The 17,240-nt window shown below is 53.0% G+C and overlaps 6 protein-coding genes across 6 annotated transcripts; 4 read left to right on the forward strand and 2 right to left on the reverse strand.

Annotated features, from left to right (window-relative positions):
* On the forward strand, nucleotides 1–793 carry AYO21_02120 (hypothetical protein; the record flags this gene model as incomplete). The annotated part of the gene is made up of 4 exons (XM_022652100.1): nucleotides 1–9; nucleotides 68–224; nucleotides 300–589; nucleotides 644–793. The coding sequence occupies 4 exons, from the start codon at nucleotides 1–3 to the stop codon at nucleotides 791–793; spliced, it is 606 nt and encodes a 201-aa protein (XP_022515486.1).
* Nucleotides 794–2,501: 1,708 nt separating this feature from the next.
* Nucleotides 2,502–7,716, forward strand: AYO21_02121 (hypothetical protein; the record flags this gene model as incomplete). Its single annotated transcript, XM_022652101.1, has 7 exons — nucleotides 2,502–2,974; nucleotides 3,028–3,596; nucleotides 3,662–3,754; nucleotides 3,809–3,872; nucleotides 5,240–5,351; nucleotides 5,405–6,219; nucleotides 6,273–7,716. The coding sequence occupies 7 exons, from the start codon at nucleotides 2,502–2,504 to the stop codon at nucleotides 7,714–7,716; spliced, it is 3,570 nt and encodes a 1,189-aa protein (XP_022515487.1).
* Nucleotides 7,717–8,001: 285 nt separating this feature from the next.
* Nucleotides 8,002–9,446, forward strand: AYO21_02122 (hypothetical protein; the record flags this gene model as incomplete). Its single annotated transcript, XM_022652102.1, has 4 exons — nucleotides 8,002–8,883; nucleotides 8,934–8,956; nucleotides 9,010–9,313; nucleotides 9,393–9,446. The coding sequence occupies 4 exons, from the start codon at nucleotides 8,002–8,004 to the stop codon at nucleotides 9,444–9,446; spliced, it is 1,263 nt and encodes a 420-aa protein (XP_022515488.1).
* Nucleotides 9,447–9,498: 52 nt separating this feature from the next.
* AYO21_02123 (hypothetical protein) lies at nucleotides 9,499–10,751 on the reverse strand (the record flags this gene model as incomplete). The annotated part of the gene is made up of 3 exons (XM_022652103.1): nucleotides 9,499–10,053; nucleotides 10,183–10,401; nucleotides 10,578–10,751. 3 exons carry the CDS (start codon nucleotides 10,749–10,751, stop codon nucleotides 9,499–9,501), a joined length of 948 nt encoding a protein of 315 aa, XP_022515489.1.
* A 1,158-nt stretch (nucleotides 10,752–11,909) lies between these two features.
* AYO21_02124 (hypothetical protein) lies at nucleotides 11,910–14,896 on the forward strand (the record flags this gene model as incomplete). The annotated part of the gene is made up of 5 exons (XM_022652104.1): nucleotides 11,910–12,467; nucleotides 12,557–13,637; nucleotides 13,755–14,071; nucleotides 14,175–14,352; nucleotides 14,517–14,896. The coding sequence occupies 5 exons, from the start codon at nucleotides 11,910–11,912 to the stop codon at nucleotides 14,894–14,896; spliced, it is 2,514 nt and encodes an 837-aa protein (XP_022515490.1).
* Nucleotides 14,897–14,984: 88 nt separating this feature from the next.
* AYO21_02125 (hypothetical protein) lies at nucleotides 14,985–16,161 on the reverse strand (the record flags this gene model as incomplete). The annotated part of the gene is made up of 2 exons (XM_022652105.1): nucleotides 14,985–15,111; nucleotides 15,188–16,161. 2 exons carry the CDS (start codon nucleotides 16,159–16,161, stop codon nucleotides 14,985–14,987), a joined length of 1,101 nt encoding a protein of 366 aa, XP_022515491.1.
* Nucleotides 16,162–17,240: the final 1,079 nt, after the last annotated feature.

Genomic DNA, 17,240 nt, shown 5'->3' on the forward strand with positions numbered 1-17,240 from the left:
ATGTCTAAAGTGAGTACTAGCTATTTCCTGAGCCCAAGTCTAAACAGTGTTGCTTACACCCAGATAGCAGTTCAACCACAGCTTCAACCATGTGGGTGTTTCGGTACCCGATCTCGATGCAGCAATCAAATGGTACACGACAAACCTGAACTTCCGTTTACTGAAGGCCCCCCAAGAAATCAAGGAAACCGGAATCCCAGAGGTTGATGAAATCTTGTCCAAGAGTAAGTAGCTTTGGTCACCCTCCAACAGACCGGGAGGCGTGATTGCGCTTGTCCCACTACTGACATGAGTGACAGTTTATGGCCACGATCTTAAACACGTCAAAGTTGCATGTCTGGCTACAGGGAATGGGATCGGCTTTGAACTCTTCGAGTTTGTTAGGCCCAAATATAGCGGACCAACGAGCCCGACGGAATTTGGCCCGGACAATTATGCTAAAGGTGGCTGCTTCCATATGGGAGTGACTGACCCAGACCCGGATGCTTTGTGCGAGCGACTGGTGCAGCAAGGAGGGAAGAAGGTCGGAGGCACCATGAATTTGCCAAATGGTGAATCAGTCTTGTACATGCAGGACCCCTGGGGAAATGTCCTTGAGCTGTGCAGCTGTAGTTTTGAATCAATGGTCTTGACCAATTGATAGGCACGAAATGAAGTATATGCGGCATATTCCAGGAAGGACGCCAAAGTGGGAATGGCATTTGAGAGCGACGTTGTTCCTAGTGCGAAACCAGCCAAGTCCAGCCCAGGGGTATATATCGATCGCCTCGTGGACAAAGGCCTTTTCCAGTAGCTGTGGCTGGGACGAACCCTGCATACACTCACCTATGTGAGACTCGGGGGCCCATACTTTTCACCTCAACCACAAAAGAACCACATCACAAGAGTCCAAGCGCGACTAGCTCGACAGTCAATCGATTATGACATTGTATCAGCCGGCTGTTTTAGATTACACCACAATACGGAGGACAAGTGCCGATGATAGTGGTTCATTGGCCACGGGACGCATCCGGTATATAAGCCGCAGTGGGATATCAAGAAGGGGGTCCGAGGATCGAAGGCAGGCCATTATTGGGAAATCCAGACCTCGGTTTACCGCAAGCTCGGCATTGTCATCGGCTTGTTTCGAAAATCGTGGTCGCCGGTGATGTCTATGCCATACTGATAGAACTGTACTGCATAGGGTCAAGATGGGGCATAACATCCTGGCTGGGAGGTGTCGGCTCGGGAAGAGGTGATCCGAAGTGTTTGTGAATGCAAGGTGCGTGAGAGAGAAGGAAAGGTCAAGACAAGCCAAAAGTTACACTTAATACATTCTGCTATCCCTCGCGCAGCTTGTACTCCCTGTAAAGACGGTAGGCGAGAGAGAGCTTCCGATATCCACCAGCCACAAAAGTATTCAAGCAAGAATACCGCACACCGTGGTGATGTTGATGATGCATAGGTTGGGTTTCATCATAGTCGTATATGTGTACGAGGTAGAAGACGCGGCGTTGGTCGCACAGACAAAGGGTATCTGTAGAGGTAGCGGAAGTTGACCACTTATAAACTAGTCAGATCCTCCATTCTGTGTCCGTCGTCACCCTTTTTGACTCCTTGCGGATATCATTGTAAGATTGTGGAAAAAGGCATCGCGATCTCTAGCGTAACACGAGGAGATATACAATAGAGCGGCGTCACTTGTTCCCCACATCAGCGCGCAGAGAATACAAGCCGCTTTTAGCATGGCCAGGAGTGGATGAACTGCGCTGCCGCCTGAACCCTCAACTCTGTGTCTCCTGTTCAACGTCTCGTCTCTTCTCAATTCCCTCTGGCAGTCCTTCCATTTTACTCTTTTCACTGCTCAAACTTGAGTAAAGATCATATTTCTCCTCGTCACTGCCACGCGCGGCCTTCCTTTACACGGTGTTTCCTGCACGAGAGTTCTCACTTCCGAGCCACGCACCCAGTTTCTTTGCCTGGCGATCTCTTGCCGGTCTCCGGTCAACACGCTGTTTGACTTCACCAAGCGATCAGACTCGGTGCAGCTCCGAGAAACAGGCGCCGGATTTATTTCCTTTCTCTTCCTTGCTGGACTTTTACATTGGAACCATTGTATCACAAGCTTCAGGACGGCAGCTGGCCTGCTTCATGTATTATGACATTCAAAACTGCGCATTGATTTTGCAATGAAGATTCACACCGAATTGTACAAGAGTCTCGAGTTCTGTACGTACTACTTGTTGGGTGACTCATGTCCCTGAGGTTCAAAGTCGGAGCTTGTCTGGCGGTGCGGGATGACTTTGATGTTTGGCAACACGAGACATATTGAATCTCAGATCATGCGTCCTCTGTTTGTGAACCCTCTTCATGTATCTCTGGCTAATACTGTATGTATCTCGCAGAAACCACCTGGTTCTTATATCCTGCCTGTTGATTTGCCCGTCTTGTGCATAGATCTGTGGCAGACAGAAAATCCGACTCTATTCTAACCTCCTCTCTACCTCTAAGCATCCTCCACCATGGCCTCTGCAGACGAAGACAATTTTGACATTGATATTTACGGCGATGGCGAGGTCGATATGGGTAACGATGGTACCATGGATTACAAGGCGGAGGACGAAGATATTCAGCTGCAGACGGAGGAAGATGTGCCCGTATCAGCGGAAGAGACACATGCGGCGCCCGCAATTGAAGACAAACAGCCTATCTCAAGTCCAACTGCCTCTATTGCCAAGGAAAAACCCGACGACGTCAAAGCCGAACATTCCGATTCCATTGCCTCCAAACCCGTCCCACAGCAAGGTGTCAAACGTAAAGAGACCTCGGACGAGAGACCCATCGACCACGGAGCTACCAACGCTTTGATGATTTCAGACTTACATTGGTGGACGACCGAGGACGATATTCGTGGTTGGGCTAACGAAGCAGGGACTGAAGACGAACTGAAGGACCTGACTTTCAGTGAACACAAGGTCAATGGCAAGAGCAAAGGGTTAGTCAACAATCATGCTGTGTTTTCTCATCTTTGCTAATAGCTCCATACAGCCAATTGTATCTCGAGTTTTCTTCGCCTCAAGCAGCGACTGCCATGAAGCACAAGATCGACTCACTAGCGGGCAGCCAGCCTGGCTCGCGCAAACACTCTGTCGTGTACACTAACGCCACTCAGAATCCGTTCAAGACGCTCCCCAAAGATGCGCCTGCTCGAGTCAGGGAAGAGAGACCGGTTCGCGGGGGTTCATTTAGTTCTGGACCTCGCTCTGATACCAGCTACGGTATGAACAACCAAGGCTTTCGAGGTGGCCGGGGTGGCGGGTTCAACCGCGGTGGTTATAACATGCACAATCAGTACAACCGCAATTTCTCTGGTCCGATGGGTGGCTACAACGGCAACAATAACCACCAAAACATGGGCTTTCAGAACAACATGGGGATGGGAGGTAATTACGGCGGCTTCAACAATAGGGGAGGGATGATGGGCAACCCCATGCGAGGCGCTATGGGTGGCATGCGCGGAGGCCGTGGGGGCATGAACACCATGATGCCCATGGGTGGTGGAATGGGGATGGCAAATATGGGCATGAATCCGATGATGGCTGGAATGGGAATGGGAGGTATGTTGGATGCTGATATTTGTGCCCTGGATCCCTCTTTACCAGAAGTTGACCATGTATCTCAGGCTTTCAAGGAAACCAGTTCAATCCAGGAATGTTCAACTCCACTCCAGGTCAGAATTTTGGTGGCGGCGATTGGAATCAACACGGAGCGAAACGTCAGCGACAGGAGTAGCAAGCATTGTAACACGGCCAGAACCAGCAACAGACAGCGAGCATCCTCGTGCGACAGACGTTGGACTCAACTGTCGGCAACTTCCAGCACTCTTTCGACTTGTACGCCACGCAGATTGGCTACGTATATCCGACTGATATGACTGCTACCGTACCCCCTTCGCCGTTGACAACCGATTGGCAAAGACTGGAATGAGAGGATCTGGCTGGGTCAGGGCCCACGCTGCAGGTCGCGAAAAACTCTCGAGAAAGCTCCGAAGTGTCTAGGAGGGCACGGGAGCTAAGCGACAGCGAGCATGATGTAATTCTGCACCCCACGACGTTCACGTTAGGCACCTATCAGGTGATGATCGGCTCTGTTGCACGGAAGATGCACCAGGGTTGTTGTATTTCTACACTCGAAACTCCAATGGTGCGCGGAAATGGTCAGGCTTGGTGTGGCATGTGCTCATGGGCCTTGGCTTGCCCTTCATACCGTAGAAATGGATTCATGGCTTTCATCAGGATGATCTTGAAGAAGCACCAATTCACCCACACACGTAGGCCCTTTTTCACAGTGCTTCTCTGGTGTCCGGGTCAGGCGGGGAAATAGCTTCCAAGCCTGTGAGTGCCATTGGGAAGTTCTGGAGCTTGGGTGTCGGAAAAATCTTCCTGCTGGTTTCCCATTTACAAGTGTGGCGGTTTTTGCGGCCTCAGATCAACGGAGACTCATCATTGTATTGAACTTCTATCTTTTTTTCTCGATTTCATTTCACACTGCGGTACAAATGCAGCGTTATGCGACTTGGACTGGATGCTTCGCCGTCGCCTTGATTCGCAACTGTACCAGCCCAAGCGCATTTCCCCCGCTCACGCCGTCGAACACCAAATTCCTACCTGCGCCACTTGCCACCCACTCGAGCCACATTCACGTCGTCGCGCACTGCTAGCCAGGTAGTAATCTCATTTCGCTTCCAATGTCGGAGCAAAGACAGCAGCGTCGTGGTGAACCTCCCCGTGCTCCGACTTCCGGACACGGTCAAGCCTCCTCGATATCTCAGTCGGTTTCTCAAACCCCGATCCAGGCTCCAATCCGCTCAATCGAAACACCCACTGCCGACCTTTCCAATCGCCCTACGCCCACCTCACAGACACCTCGCTCCCCCGCGTCAAACCTCTTGTTTCGTGTCCCACAATCTCCTCTCACTGCGACGAGTGAATCGTCTCAGAGAGCTGGAAAAGTTGCCATTCCAAGGTTGAAGAGGTCAATTGATCCATCTGAAGATCCGACTCGATCAGGGGGAAGGCACCGCGTCAATCATGCATGTGAACCCTGCCGGCATCGCAAGACCAAATGCAGCGGGGAGCGCCCAGCGTGCAAACATTGCCAGGACTTTAAGATTACATGCTTTTACGCCGATGGCAAAAGAGATAGGGCCAAAAAGTTGGTTGACATTTGTTCGAGCGTGAAGATGCTAATTGGCGTCTAGGCAATTTGGAACCTTGACGGAGAAGGTGGCCGATTATGAAAAACTGCTCAGGGAACTGATATCGAGGGTTGATGAAGACGACGCAAGATTGATCCGAGCATCGCTAGAGAAGGTGAGTTCCTTTCAATGCAAACATAATCCCTGTTCTACGCTGATTCTCGACAGGAATCGAATTATGACGCCGAAGAAACCCTCACAGAAGGCACTGCTGATGTTGCCCTGACTGGTGATGTCGATGCAGAAGATGATGAGTCCGGTGCGGAATCAGAAGCTTCGGCAGGCGCTGGGTCCACGGGTGCACTAGATCGAACCGATGAGGATTTCACCCGTGAGCAGGCCCGGATGACGGGTTTCATGGGGAAGAACTCCGAGGTCACCTGGCTCCAGCGCTTGCGTGAGCAGAACAAGTATGGAGACGTTGAACAAGATCGGCAAGGTAATGAGAGGCAACAGGCGCTCGCTGCCACGTCCAGTGCCTCGCTGACTTCGAAACGTCCAGTCGGTGACACCCAAATCCCGCTTTCGGAAGCAGACGAAGGCTTCACTATCAAAGATTCCAGCTATCACATGGATGACACATCGATATTCATGTACGAGGCCGTTGATGCCTACGAGATGCCTACGCCCGACATTGCGGACCATCTGTTCACTGCATACATGCAGCGAGTTCACTCGTCCTTTCCCGTAGTTGGAAGGTTGAATCTGACCACTCAGTTTCGAAGGTTCATTAGCGGAACCGTGCAAAGACCACCAGAGAAGTGGCTCGCGATCCTCAACTTGATCTTTGCAATCGGTGCAAAGTATTCGCATCTAATCAAAGCCGAATGGAAGGGCGACGAGAGGGACCATCTAATCTATTTTACCCGGGCTCGACTGTTAAGTATGAACTCTGAGACCATCTTCCATCATCCAGATTTGCAGCAGATCCAGGTTCTAGGCTTGATGTCTTTCTACCTGCTTTGCAACAGTCAAATCAACCGGTAAGTGTCGCCCAGTCCACCTCGAGGAAGAGCGTCAATTGATTGCAGACCAGTGCTTGGATGCTGAATGGAATTGCTATTCGAGGAGCCGGCGCCTTGGGACTGAACATGCGCAATGACAGCAATGGCCTGAAGGATTCACTCAAGGAAATCCGCTACCGACTTTGGTGGGCTCTCTACGCCCTGGAACATCGTCTGTGCAATATGACGGGTAGGGTCAACTGTGTCATGGATGACCACTGTACTACACCCCTGCCAATACCCCTGGAAGAAGAACAATTCGAGACCGAGGAAGGCCAGAGACTTCTGAGCAAGGAAATACAACAGGGTGACCGGGCGCCATCCTCAAATTCTCAAACCCCGAGTTTCGGGTCAACCCCTTCAACCGACCGCTCTCGTTCGCAAACCAAGATCGACTCACGTTCGCCCTCGATGCCTGGAGCCCTCAGAGCTGGTGACTTGGAATGGGCAAAGGATGTTCAACCTAACTCTTCACTATACTTTCTCCACCTGGTACAGTTGACTCGCTTGACCCAGAACATCTTTCATAGTCTGTACAACCCGGCGGCGATCAAAGGAACGTGGTCAGAAGTTCAGGCCAAAGTAAAGGACCTCGACGAACGTCTTGAGCACTGGTATCGCAAACTGCCTCAGGCATTTGCTTTTCGACGGAACCAGCGCGAGCGCGGGTCCTACGAATTCCGCTTGAATTTGGGTTTCTTCTACTACAGCACCAAGATGACTATCCATCGACCCTGTCTCTGTCGACTTGACCGAAAGATCCCAGGGCAATCAAGCAAATCACTCGAATTCAACCGCAATTCTGCCGCCTCTTGCGTCGAGGCTGCAATGGATATGCTGCAGCTCATCCCTGATAAACCCAATGCCGTCGGGCTGATTCGAGTCGGCCCTTGGTGGAACATTGTGCATTGGCTAGTCCAAGCCACGACAGTTCTGATGCTTGAAATCTCATTCCGAGCCAACCACATGCCGGAAGAAGCAGAAGCTATACTGAAATCATGCAAGAAAGGCATCCGTTGGCTGCATGCACTAGCAGAAGACAATGTGTCGGCCAGGCGTGCCTGGACAATATGTTTCTCGCTGTTTGGGGAAGCAGTCAAAAAGATTGGGCGTGATGTCGACGACTTGCCACACGATCTTCCAGGCAGGCCTTCTCCTCCACGGCACGATGTTTCCATGGCAAATTACTCTGCGGTCAGCAATCCTCTGTCCCAGAACATGTATGTGTCGGCTCCAAGCGCGCCTTCTATCTACAACACAATGCCTGAGCTTCCAAGTGTGCAAGCATTTGCCGCGTTCGACCCAATGATGCGGTACGACCAATATTTCCCCCCGGATCTGCTATTGAACGATCCCTCTTTACATTTCCAACAGCCCACCGACGCTGAGATCGAGTTTATGAGCAATGCGTACCATGAAGACCAGGGTCAACAGCACCAAGGTGGCCCGTCCGGTCAAGGACCCAGGTTGAATTGAGATATCGAGCCGAGACAAGTTCCAGACTGCAGGAATGCAACGCGCATCGCGTCCCAGGGAGCCAGAGGACAAAAGGGGCAGCCATCCACATACCAACCGCGATTGACTTGGCATTCCACCATACGCGGTCTGGACATTTGTAATTGAAATGCCCTGCCACTCGAACAATCTTTTCTGCCACCATTCTGGGACATAAAATCCCAACTGTGAGTCCTATCTTCGCTGGCGAAGGTAAACCATTTCCCCCTTTTCCAGTGAGATTAGACTTGGTTTTGTGCTCCAGATATGGAGGTCCTACTACTGCTGATCGCCCTGGCGGCCCCAATTTCTTCGATAAAACAACACGAGGGACGAGCCCATTTCCATCCTAAAGAGCCTCGACAACTCCCCAGCTCGCCCATCCAAGGGTTGGGAGTGCTAGCAACCCCAGCTCCTGTCGCCACTACCCCATTTACTCCGTCGACTCTGCCCACAATCTCGTCCTATGTCTTTCCCACGACGGTGATTCAGGAACCGATTGCGACGGTATGTCCCGACACGCCAGCTTCGTCAGCAATATTTTCAGTCCTACCCCTGTCTTCGTTAGGAGCCAACAAGACGCAAGGCTCGATTACCAATAGCTCAAGTTACATCCCAGTCCGAGTGAATGCCACTGCTCTTCTACCGAACGGAAGCACAACAGTCTTCTTATCTACCAGCAGGGCTCGCGTACCGCCGACGGCTTTAGCGACAATACCTCCCATCGAGCCCAGCGGAGCCGAAACAGCACGGATAGTTTTGGACAAGAATGGATGCCAGACATTGTACAGTGCAAAAACCACGACATGGTGCAGTACTACTGTGCAGCGGGCTGGAATGATACCTGTTCCCATTACGGATTGCGGTCAATACGTCACGTTCTCCAGTCAGAGACTGGATGCCTGCTCTACGATGGCTGGATCGAGTTTCTCAAGTCCTTCCCTTTCACCTGCGGAAGCGAATGAGCCCATGGCGTTCTATGCTGCCCATTGGTATGACCTTGTTCAGAATCCTGTTCCCAACGTCGTTCAAGTCCAAGATTGTCTTCCTCGATCAAGCGGGTGGGATTGCGTTACCTCGAGCGAAAGCTGGGATGTGGTGACGATCACGAGCACCAGCACTGGGACCAGTGTGGCTTCATTCTCAGGGGTAAGTTGAAGCCAATCCATCGTCTACATTCGCAACTGACAGGGGTTTAGCCCGCCGTGGTCACATCTGGAACGTACACAGGCATCACCACATTGTCCTTTGAATCGACTCTTACTACCACCACAGTGCTAACTTCATCAGCGATCAGTCGTCATCAGCTCGGAGGTGTCAGTGCAGCGACTACATCGGAGCAAACAGTGACTGTGCTGGTGACGATGCCAACTACGAGAACCTTGTTACTCGACTCGTTGACCAGAACCACAGTGACCATTCGGCAGACTTCAACGGTCGAGGTAACAGAGACGAGGACTCGAACCTTGGGTGGTGGTTCATCGGATTTCACAAGACTAGCAAATTAATGAGCAATGCGATACCCGAAAATTCCAACATGAGCAAGCATTTTGTCAGACCCTGTTTTGCAAGTTCCAATGTTCGTTCTAGTACGGTTTTTGCTAATACACCGACTCTTCCCAATGTTTGCCCATTCATTTCTGCTCACGCCACGGCAGCACGAAACGAACCAAAGAGCGCGATCGACGACACAGGAAGTGACGCGCTTTTAGCCATCAATCACGCTCGCTCGCTGGCTGGCTCGCCACGGGAGTTTGAGCTTGCCTACTTCCCCACCGTGGCATACGCCTGTCCTCCCGCTTCCCTGTCGATCTCGATACACTCCTGCAGGCCGCACAAGTTGAACGACTCCTTGACGCCGCTGGCCGAACTTCTCGGGGTGGTCTTGCCGGTGGTCTGGAGGACCTTGAGCTCGTCGCGCACGCTCTCGAGGAGGGGCCCGATGCATAGGCCGGGGTAGATGATGATGCGGAAGCCCATCTTGCTGGCCTCGTCGATGGTGAATTCCGGGGTGACGCCGCCGGGCACGACGTTGAGCAGGACCGGCGTGTCCCCCATGATCTGGCACACCTTCTCCATTTCTTCCTTCGTCTGGAGGGCTTCGAGGAACACGGCGTCCACGCCGATCCGCACCGCTTCTTGCAGTCGCTCGATCGCCTCGTCGAAGCCGTACGTCTGGCGCGAGTCCGTCCGCGCGATCAGCACGATGTCCGATTGGAGCTTGTCACGCGCCGCCACCGCCGCGCGCAGGCGACTAAAGTAAATCTCCCGGTCCACGATCTGCTTGCCGAGGAGATGGCCACATCTCTTCTCTTGTACCTGTTTTTCGATCCCGGTTTGTTAGTCAGTCAAATGTTGTCCCGCGCCGAGGAAAGACTTGAAAGGTTCAAATTTGGTTGCAACTTTTTCCTCGTCGTTGGGGGGGGGAGGGGAGATTTTCTGACTGACCTGATCTTCAATGTGCAGCGCCGCGACCCCGGCTCGAGCGTACTGCGTCACGGTCCTCGTGACCATGATTGGGCCGCCGTAGCCCGTGTCGGCGTCGGCGATGAGGGGCACGGAAGGGTTCAGCGACGCGATCATCTCGGCGTTGCTTCTCATGTCGTTGAGCGTCGCGATGCCCAGGTCGGCCCAGCCGAGTCGGGACATGGACGTGCCTGCTCCGGTCTAAGAGAGTGTGAGTGAGCGAGATAATGAGAGTGACAATAGATGAGACGAGCAGAGTGTGTGGTATCGTATTGTATCACGGTGATTGAGACACACACACACACACACACAGACATGGGATGTTTCTTTTCCTCTTCGCACCATCCCCCTGTCTTGGTTGGAAGTGATATACGTACCATGTACATCGCATCATACCCGGCCGCTAGGGCCAACCGAGCCGTGAACCCGTCAAACACGCCTGGACACACGACGACCTTGGTCGGGTCTTTGAGCATTTCTCTCAGCCGCGTGGCACCCGTGAGCGGCGAGCATGCTTTGGTCGTCTTGGTGTCGGCGCCGACTGAACCCATTTTTTTGTAGCGTGGAGTTTCGACTCGAGAGTCTTGAGCCGGAAGTCTAGTATTGAGTCGCGAGGGTCGAAGACAACAGACCGGAAGGGTATTGTTTGGTTGGAGGAGGGGAAGATAGAATTGTAAATGCAATGGCAACCAAGTTGTATTCCGTTCTGGACGTCAACTCGCAATTCCGTGTCAAAGACCAACAAATCAATAGTGGATGCAAAATGCTTTCCCCCGCCCTCGATCTTAAATATGTATGTATGTATGGATGTAGGGGTGTAAGTAGCACGGTAGGTGGATAGGTATTTAGTTGACCACCGAGCAGGAAGGATACTTTTTGTACATTCATCAATCCGATCCGAGGCATTTCCCGTTTCTTTTCTCTCTCCTTCGTCTTGTTAGTTATTAGTTATTACCCGTCCCCGTTCCCATTGAACCTAGCACTGCCTAGTCATGTACAAGGCCTGCAAGTACCGCACGTACTCCAAACCAAAAAATGCGGAGGAGGAGAGAGGGGGGGGGGGGCCGAAAGCTTGATCGACTCCGATGTTTGGGCTTTAGTCCGATTTTCGCACCGAATTCCGGACTTGGAGAGGGAGGAGAGGAGCAGATATCGGCCTTACCTTGGAAATTCGGCACGTTTCATTCGTTGGTTGACTGTCAACGCCGGGCGAGCACATGTGGGGACATCGGTCGGGGAGATGATGACCCATTCATCAATCATGAACCAGCCATTTATTGAATCATGAGCCGTGGTCCTATAGCCCCTCCAAGGGCCGGCTGGCCGGCCGGTCGGTCGGCATGTAGCTGCCACTGTGGCAGCATCTGTTCGTGAGAGAGGGGAGAGAGGGGTGTTCTGCGTCAGATATACGAGGTACGCGCGTATGTATATGTATGAACTTCCTCGGTCGGTGGGTAGGTAGGTAGGTACATATGCATGCGTGTTAATGTTTGTGGACTTTGATCCGGGGTCACGACCTAGACTCTGATCGTGGGATATTATATGCCCCTCCTACCTTACCTACTAACCCAAGGACAGAGTATTGCTATCCGCCACGGCATATAGGACGGAACATAGCACACAGTACATTACCTTGGCTGGGATAGACCACGACTGCTCGTCATCTTCATCTGTCCGGATTGAACACAAAAGACCAAGAAAGAAAGAATATGGAAACGCTCACAGAAACACTACCACTCTCCCAAAACACCCTGCAAGATGAATTCGAGAGCAGACTACGCGACCTCCTCTCCAGCATCAGGAAAGTCGACGTGCCGACCCTCAATCTCTCCCTCATCCCGGAAAGTTCACCTAAAAGTATTCCCCGCGTCTTACTTCGCTATGCCGACGCCCTTAGAGACGCAGGGTACAAGCCCGAGGCCGAAGCCCTGGATCTAGTGCGCGAAAAGGCACTCGACAAGAAAGCCTTTGGAGGACTGGGTCTGCGCGACGAAGAAGAAGACGGCGCCGCTACTACGACTCCCGCGCAGCAGGCTGATGCGCTCTTCCTCGTCGAGGCGTGGCTCGAGGCCGTCAACTCACGCGAACGGGCTACCGATTTTCTCTCGTACAGGACCGCTCCTGCAGAGGGGACGAGGCCGATGACTCTCGCGCAGAAGATCTTCGCGCAGCATGTCATTGGAGAGAAACCCCCTAAAGGACTGGCGGCTGGCGATGTCGTCAGGGTTGGCATCGACTGGATCCTGGCATCAGAATTGTCGTGGGGGGTATGGTTCCAACTCCTAACACCTATCTTAGAGAGAGGGTCTCCTATCCCGAACAGAACAAAAGCTGACTCTGAGAAAAACAAAAACAGGGTATGGCCCGGACGTGGAAACGACTGGGCTCTCCATCAATCTGGCGCAACGACCGCTTCTGGCTGGCCGGCGACCACGTCGTCCACCCGGCGGTGGCGCAGGTGCCCAAGGTCAAGGCCATGGTCGAAGTGGCGGAACAGGCCAAGAACGAGTTCAAGATGACCGAGTATCAAGGCATGAACTACACCATCATGCACACCGAGTTCGTCCGGGAACGCGTCGAGCCGGGCATGCTGGCCATCGGGTCCGACTCGCACACCTGCTCTGGCGGCGCCGTCGGCTGTCTGGCAATAGGACTCGGCACGGCCGACGTGATGATGACGCTGACCCTCGGGGAGACGTGGTTCAAGATCCCCGAGTCGATCCTCATCGAGTTTGTCGGCCAGCCGGCCTTTGGCATGTCGGGCAAGGACGTCATCCTCTACATCCTCGGCGAGCTCAAGCGCAACACCGTCGCCGCGGAGCGTATTGTCGAGTTCGCCGGCGAGGGTCTCAAGTATCTCTCCGTCGACGCCCGGTTCGCCATCTCCAACATGTGCACCGAGTTCGGTGCCATCACGGGCATCTTCGTGCCGGACAGCATCACAAGAGAATACATTGCGCGCCGGCGGAGGAAGGCCAACCGCGTCAACTCACTCTACTTCCAACCAGACGCCGATGCAGAGTATGCAGGCAGATATACCATCGACCTGTCCAAGGTCGAGTCCTCGGTAGCCGTCTACCCGAACCCGGACGACGTGGTCCCCGTCTCGCAGATGGCCGGGAAGCCACTCGACGGAATCTTCATCGGCGCCTGCACGACCACCGAGGAAGAGCTGGTCCTCGCGGCGCTGGTCCTCAAAGTCGGCCTGGACAGGAAACTGCCCCTGACCAAGGGCAAGAGACACTACGTGCCGGGATCGTTGCCCATTGTCGAGAAGCTAAAGGACCTGAAACTGCTCGAGATATACGAGGCCGCGGGCTTCACTCGCGGTCCGCCGGGCTGTTCATACTGTGTCGGACTCTCGGCCGAGCATGCTGATGAAGGGGAAACGTGGCTGAGCTCTCAGAATCGCAATTTCCAGAACCGTATGGGAAAGGGTGAGTTGCCTATCCCTTGGCCTTTCCTTTGATCCCTCCAAAAAATCGGAGGGTGTCTGCTGGTCTGTACCGTGTATTTGCGTGAGGCTAACTTCTCGCTCGTTGGTCGCTGAATAGGCGCATTCGGCCATGTCACGTCGGCCATGGTCTGCGCAGCCTCGAGCTTCAGCATGTCCATCACCAGCCCCGCGGACTTTCTCAAGGATCTGGACTTGGATTTCTTCAAACGATACCGCCCTCTCTCGGACGTCGATATGGTTCCTGTCGAATACGTCGAGCCCGACCTCGACAGGTCATCAAGTGCCGCAAAGACGAACAGCACAATCACCAAACCGATAGATCCAGCACCGAATGCGGAAGACCAGCCACCGAGGAAACTGGACAAGATCTCCAGCAAGATCGTCACGCTAGGCGACTTTATCGACACAGACGCGGTAAGTCAGGAACAGGCCCCCTCCATTTGGCTCGCACAAGCCGAGCAAGACAAGACGAGGCTGACGTTTTCTTCCCTCCGTCGGGGTGAATTTCCGCGCACAGCTGGCTCCAGGACACACATTGACTTCGTGCGTAACCGACGAAGACTTTGGCGAACACGTCCTCGAGCACACGCACCCCGAGTTCCGGGCCAAAGTGCGTGGAGGCCAGCAGGTCGTGGTGGCCGGACATGCCTTTGGGGTTGGATCGAGTCGCGAGATGGCCGTGGGTGCTTTGAAAGGTATTTTCCTTTGGAATACTCTTCTTTCATTGTGCACCTTTTCCATTTTATACCCCTTCTCTGCGATTTTCCCCTTTCTCTCCCCTCTTGACAATTTCGCCCTGTTTCTTTGGCTGCTTCTATTTCACATATGAGGTATGTTGTGTCTAACGCGATTCGAACAGGCGTTGGTGTCCAGGCGGTAATAGCCCGCTCATTCGCCTTCATCTACGGCCGCAACCAGCCCAGCCTCGGCCTGCTAGGAGTGACCATGGCGGACGAGGCCTTCTACGACGTCGCGCGGGAAGGCGAGGAGATCACACTGGACATCCCCGCGCGGACCATCACGGTCGCCGGCCAGTCGTTCCCCTTCACGTTGTCCGAAATGGAATATAACCTGACCATCAACAACGGCGTGGCCGAGAGTTATCGCAAGTTTGGCAAGGGTATCTGGGAGCGCTTCACGGGCGCGGGGAAAGAGGAGGCCGAGATGTCCATTGTCAGGGCGGCGGTGCAGGGTAGTGGGGAGGAAAGTCAGAGGGGTGATAAGAAGTTGGACTGGTAGTATAGATAATGTATTGTCATTCTTTGCTTGCTTTCACATCCCTACTCTTTTCCCATTTGTGTTCACTGGTTTGTTGTTCAGGAAGAATTCAACTTTTGGTATGATCTCCCTCGTCGGATAGAACGGCTCTATCCGCATCTTTGATTCGTGCAGGTCCTTGGCCTTCGGGAAAGGGCGCGAACTTGTCAATCAGATAGTACATGTCGTCAAAAGCCCTGTACCATGAAAAGCGTCATCAGTTTGCGACCATCTATGTCGAAGGTAAAAAGTACAGATGAGCGCAGCACTCACGTTTGACGCACCGCCTGCCCCTGGCTCCTGTGATTCACCGAGTATAGTATATTATAGTAGATGCAATAAAGCCGGTTCCGATCGGCCCATTCTTCCGTGGGTTCGCTGGCCCGGTTGTAGCGGAGGTACGTCTGTGTATAGACCTCGTTGTGGATTTTGTTGTAGCTGCACCTCCAGTTCCCAATCTCAAGCTCGTGGTGTGCATACATGGCCGCTGCGTCGAAGAGGTAGATATTCCCCGTCTGGAGTGATACCCCTGTGTTTCCTTCCCAAAGATCACCATGAATAAGAGAAGGTTTTACCACACGACCATCTTTGGTGAGGTTATCCAGGAGACGTGGGACCACATGAGCAAGAAGCCGAACCTCGAGTACGCTGAGAGCGTCCCAGCTACCATTTTCTGCGTCATCTAGTGCAATGACGTGGCGGAGCAGGCTGGTGAAGTAGATAGTCCAGTTACTCTCCCAGGCTACGGCCTGAGGGATCCGACCCTGGCATGTCGGGACGTAAAAGCCGAATTTCCCTGTCGGTGACACGCTGGTGTCATGTAGCCTGGCCAACTTGGCACAGAGCTGGTTGGGCTCTGGTAAGCCGTCAGATATACCGATGAATTCGACCAGGAGATAATACGTCTTGACCGGTAGAGTCTTCAACGTTCCGCAGGCGTATGGTTTTGGAACCAGTTCGGGCATGGTTTTGTACAGCTCTGACATTGAGTGGAATTCGCCTTCGATCATCACCTGGCCAGCTTCTCCGGCGGCACATTTTAGAAAGTAGATCGCAGGCTCGTCGTCGGGCTGTTTCACCACCAGGCGCGCCAGGAGCGTCCATTTTGATAAGGGAATCTCTTGGGCAGATAGGAGCTGAGTATGTCGGGGGAAGCTGTTGATAATCTCGTCGTACAGGGTATCTTCGCGCGCAGCAGCTGTAGGTTTAGTCAGGCTATGGCCATGCTTGTGTATGGCATCGCTCATCCTGGCCGGATGCTTGGATGACAGTCAATAGATCAGCACTTCGATTGCGCGCTTGAGTAAAAACATGCCAGGACTCTGGCTTGCAGGACTTGGGGCAAACGAATGGTAAATGTGTACTTCCTTCAATTATGGCAGGGTAGAGCATAGTAGGAGTAATGGGTGATCGATATGGAAAAGGGCTGTCTGTTCTGATTGGCACTTCCTCTGATTGACATTCTCTTCCATCTCGACCTCTTTTTGTTGCCGACATTCCTTGCGTCGATTCGGCATTCTTCTCACTCACATTCCACCTACTTGACAACGGTGAATGGGTATGTAGCCTCTACGCTTCGTCTGATCTAGGCAATGCTGGGTTTTCTGGCCTAGGTGTAAGCATGACAAGGCACCCACATTTCTGGATGGACGGAGTCGATGGACAGTTGAATGAAGGGAAGGGCGTAGAACTGGTTGACCATGGCAGACTGATGGCAGAAAGTGGGCATCTCCAGCGTCATGGTGTCAACGCTTGCGTTCGACGAGTCTAACATGTCCTTGATCCTCTCGGTGTAGAGAACTCGAAAGAGTTGACGGCGCATAGCAAGCAAGAGTTGTGCGGTCGGTGGTCATCCTAAAGTTTTAATTCTGGCGGGATTTCCGAGTTTAGCCGCCGAGCGCAGGAAGATGAAACTGCGCCTCCTTTTCCATTTCCTCTTCCAACCCATCCTTGCCCATCCAGCAGCCGCTCATGACCTCCGAGACAGTCTAATGCAAATTTCACTGTCGACCATCTTCCAGAAGTATTACATCATGATTAGTGCGCTTAAAACCATGCGTCGAAACATGGTACGCAGCGAAGCCATGTCTTCTGGTACCCACCACTCATACTTATCCACCCATCCTTCACATACCCTCTCGATGGCGGCCATCGGCTGTTTCACAACTCTATACCGATACGTGACGGGTCTTTCCCAGTGGCGATGCTTAGCCCGATGATCGCCTGCACTCGATGCAGACGTGGCAGGTACATAGCCTTGAGGTCGCCTTCCAGGCCTCCACTCGAAATATGCCTTGTGCAAATATTGAGCCGCCGCACACCTGCT

The sequence above is a fragment of the Fonsecaea monophora genome, assembly GCF_001642475.1.
Source record: "Fonsecaea monophora strain CBS 269.37 chromosome Unknown Scaff9, whole genome shotgun sequence".
Lineage (NCBI taxonomy): Eukaryota > Fungi > Ascomycota > Eurotiomycetes > Chaetothyriales > Herpotrichiellaceae > Fonsecaea > Fonsecaea monophora.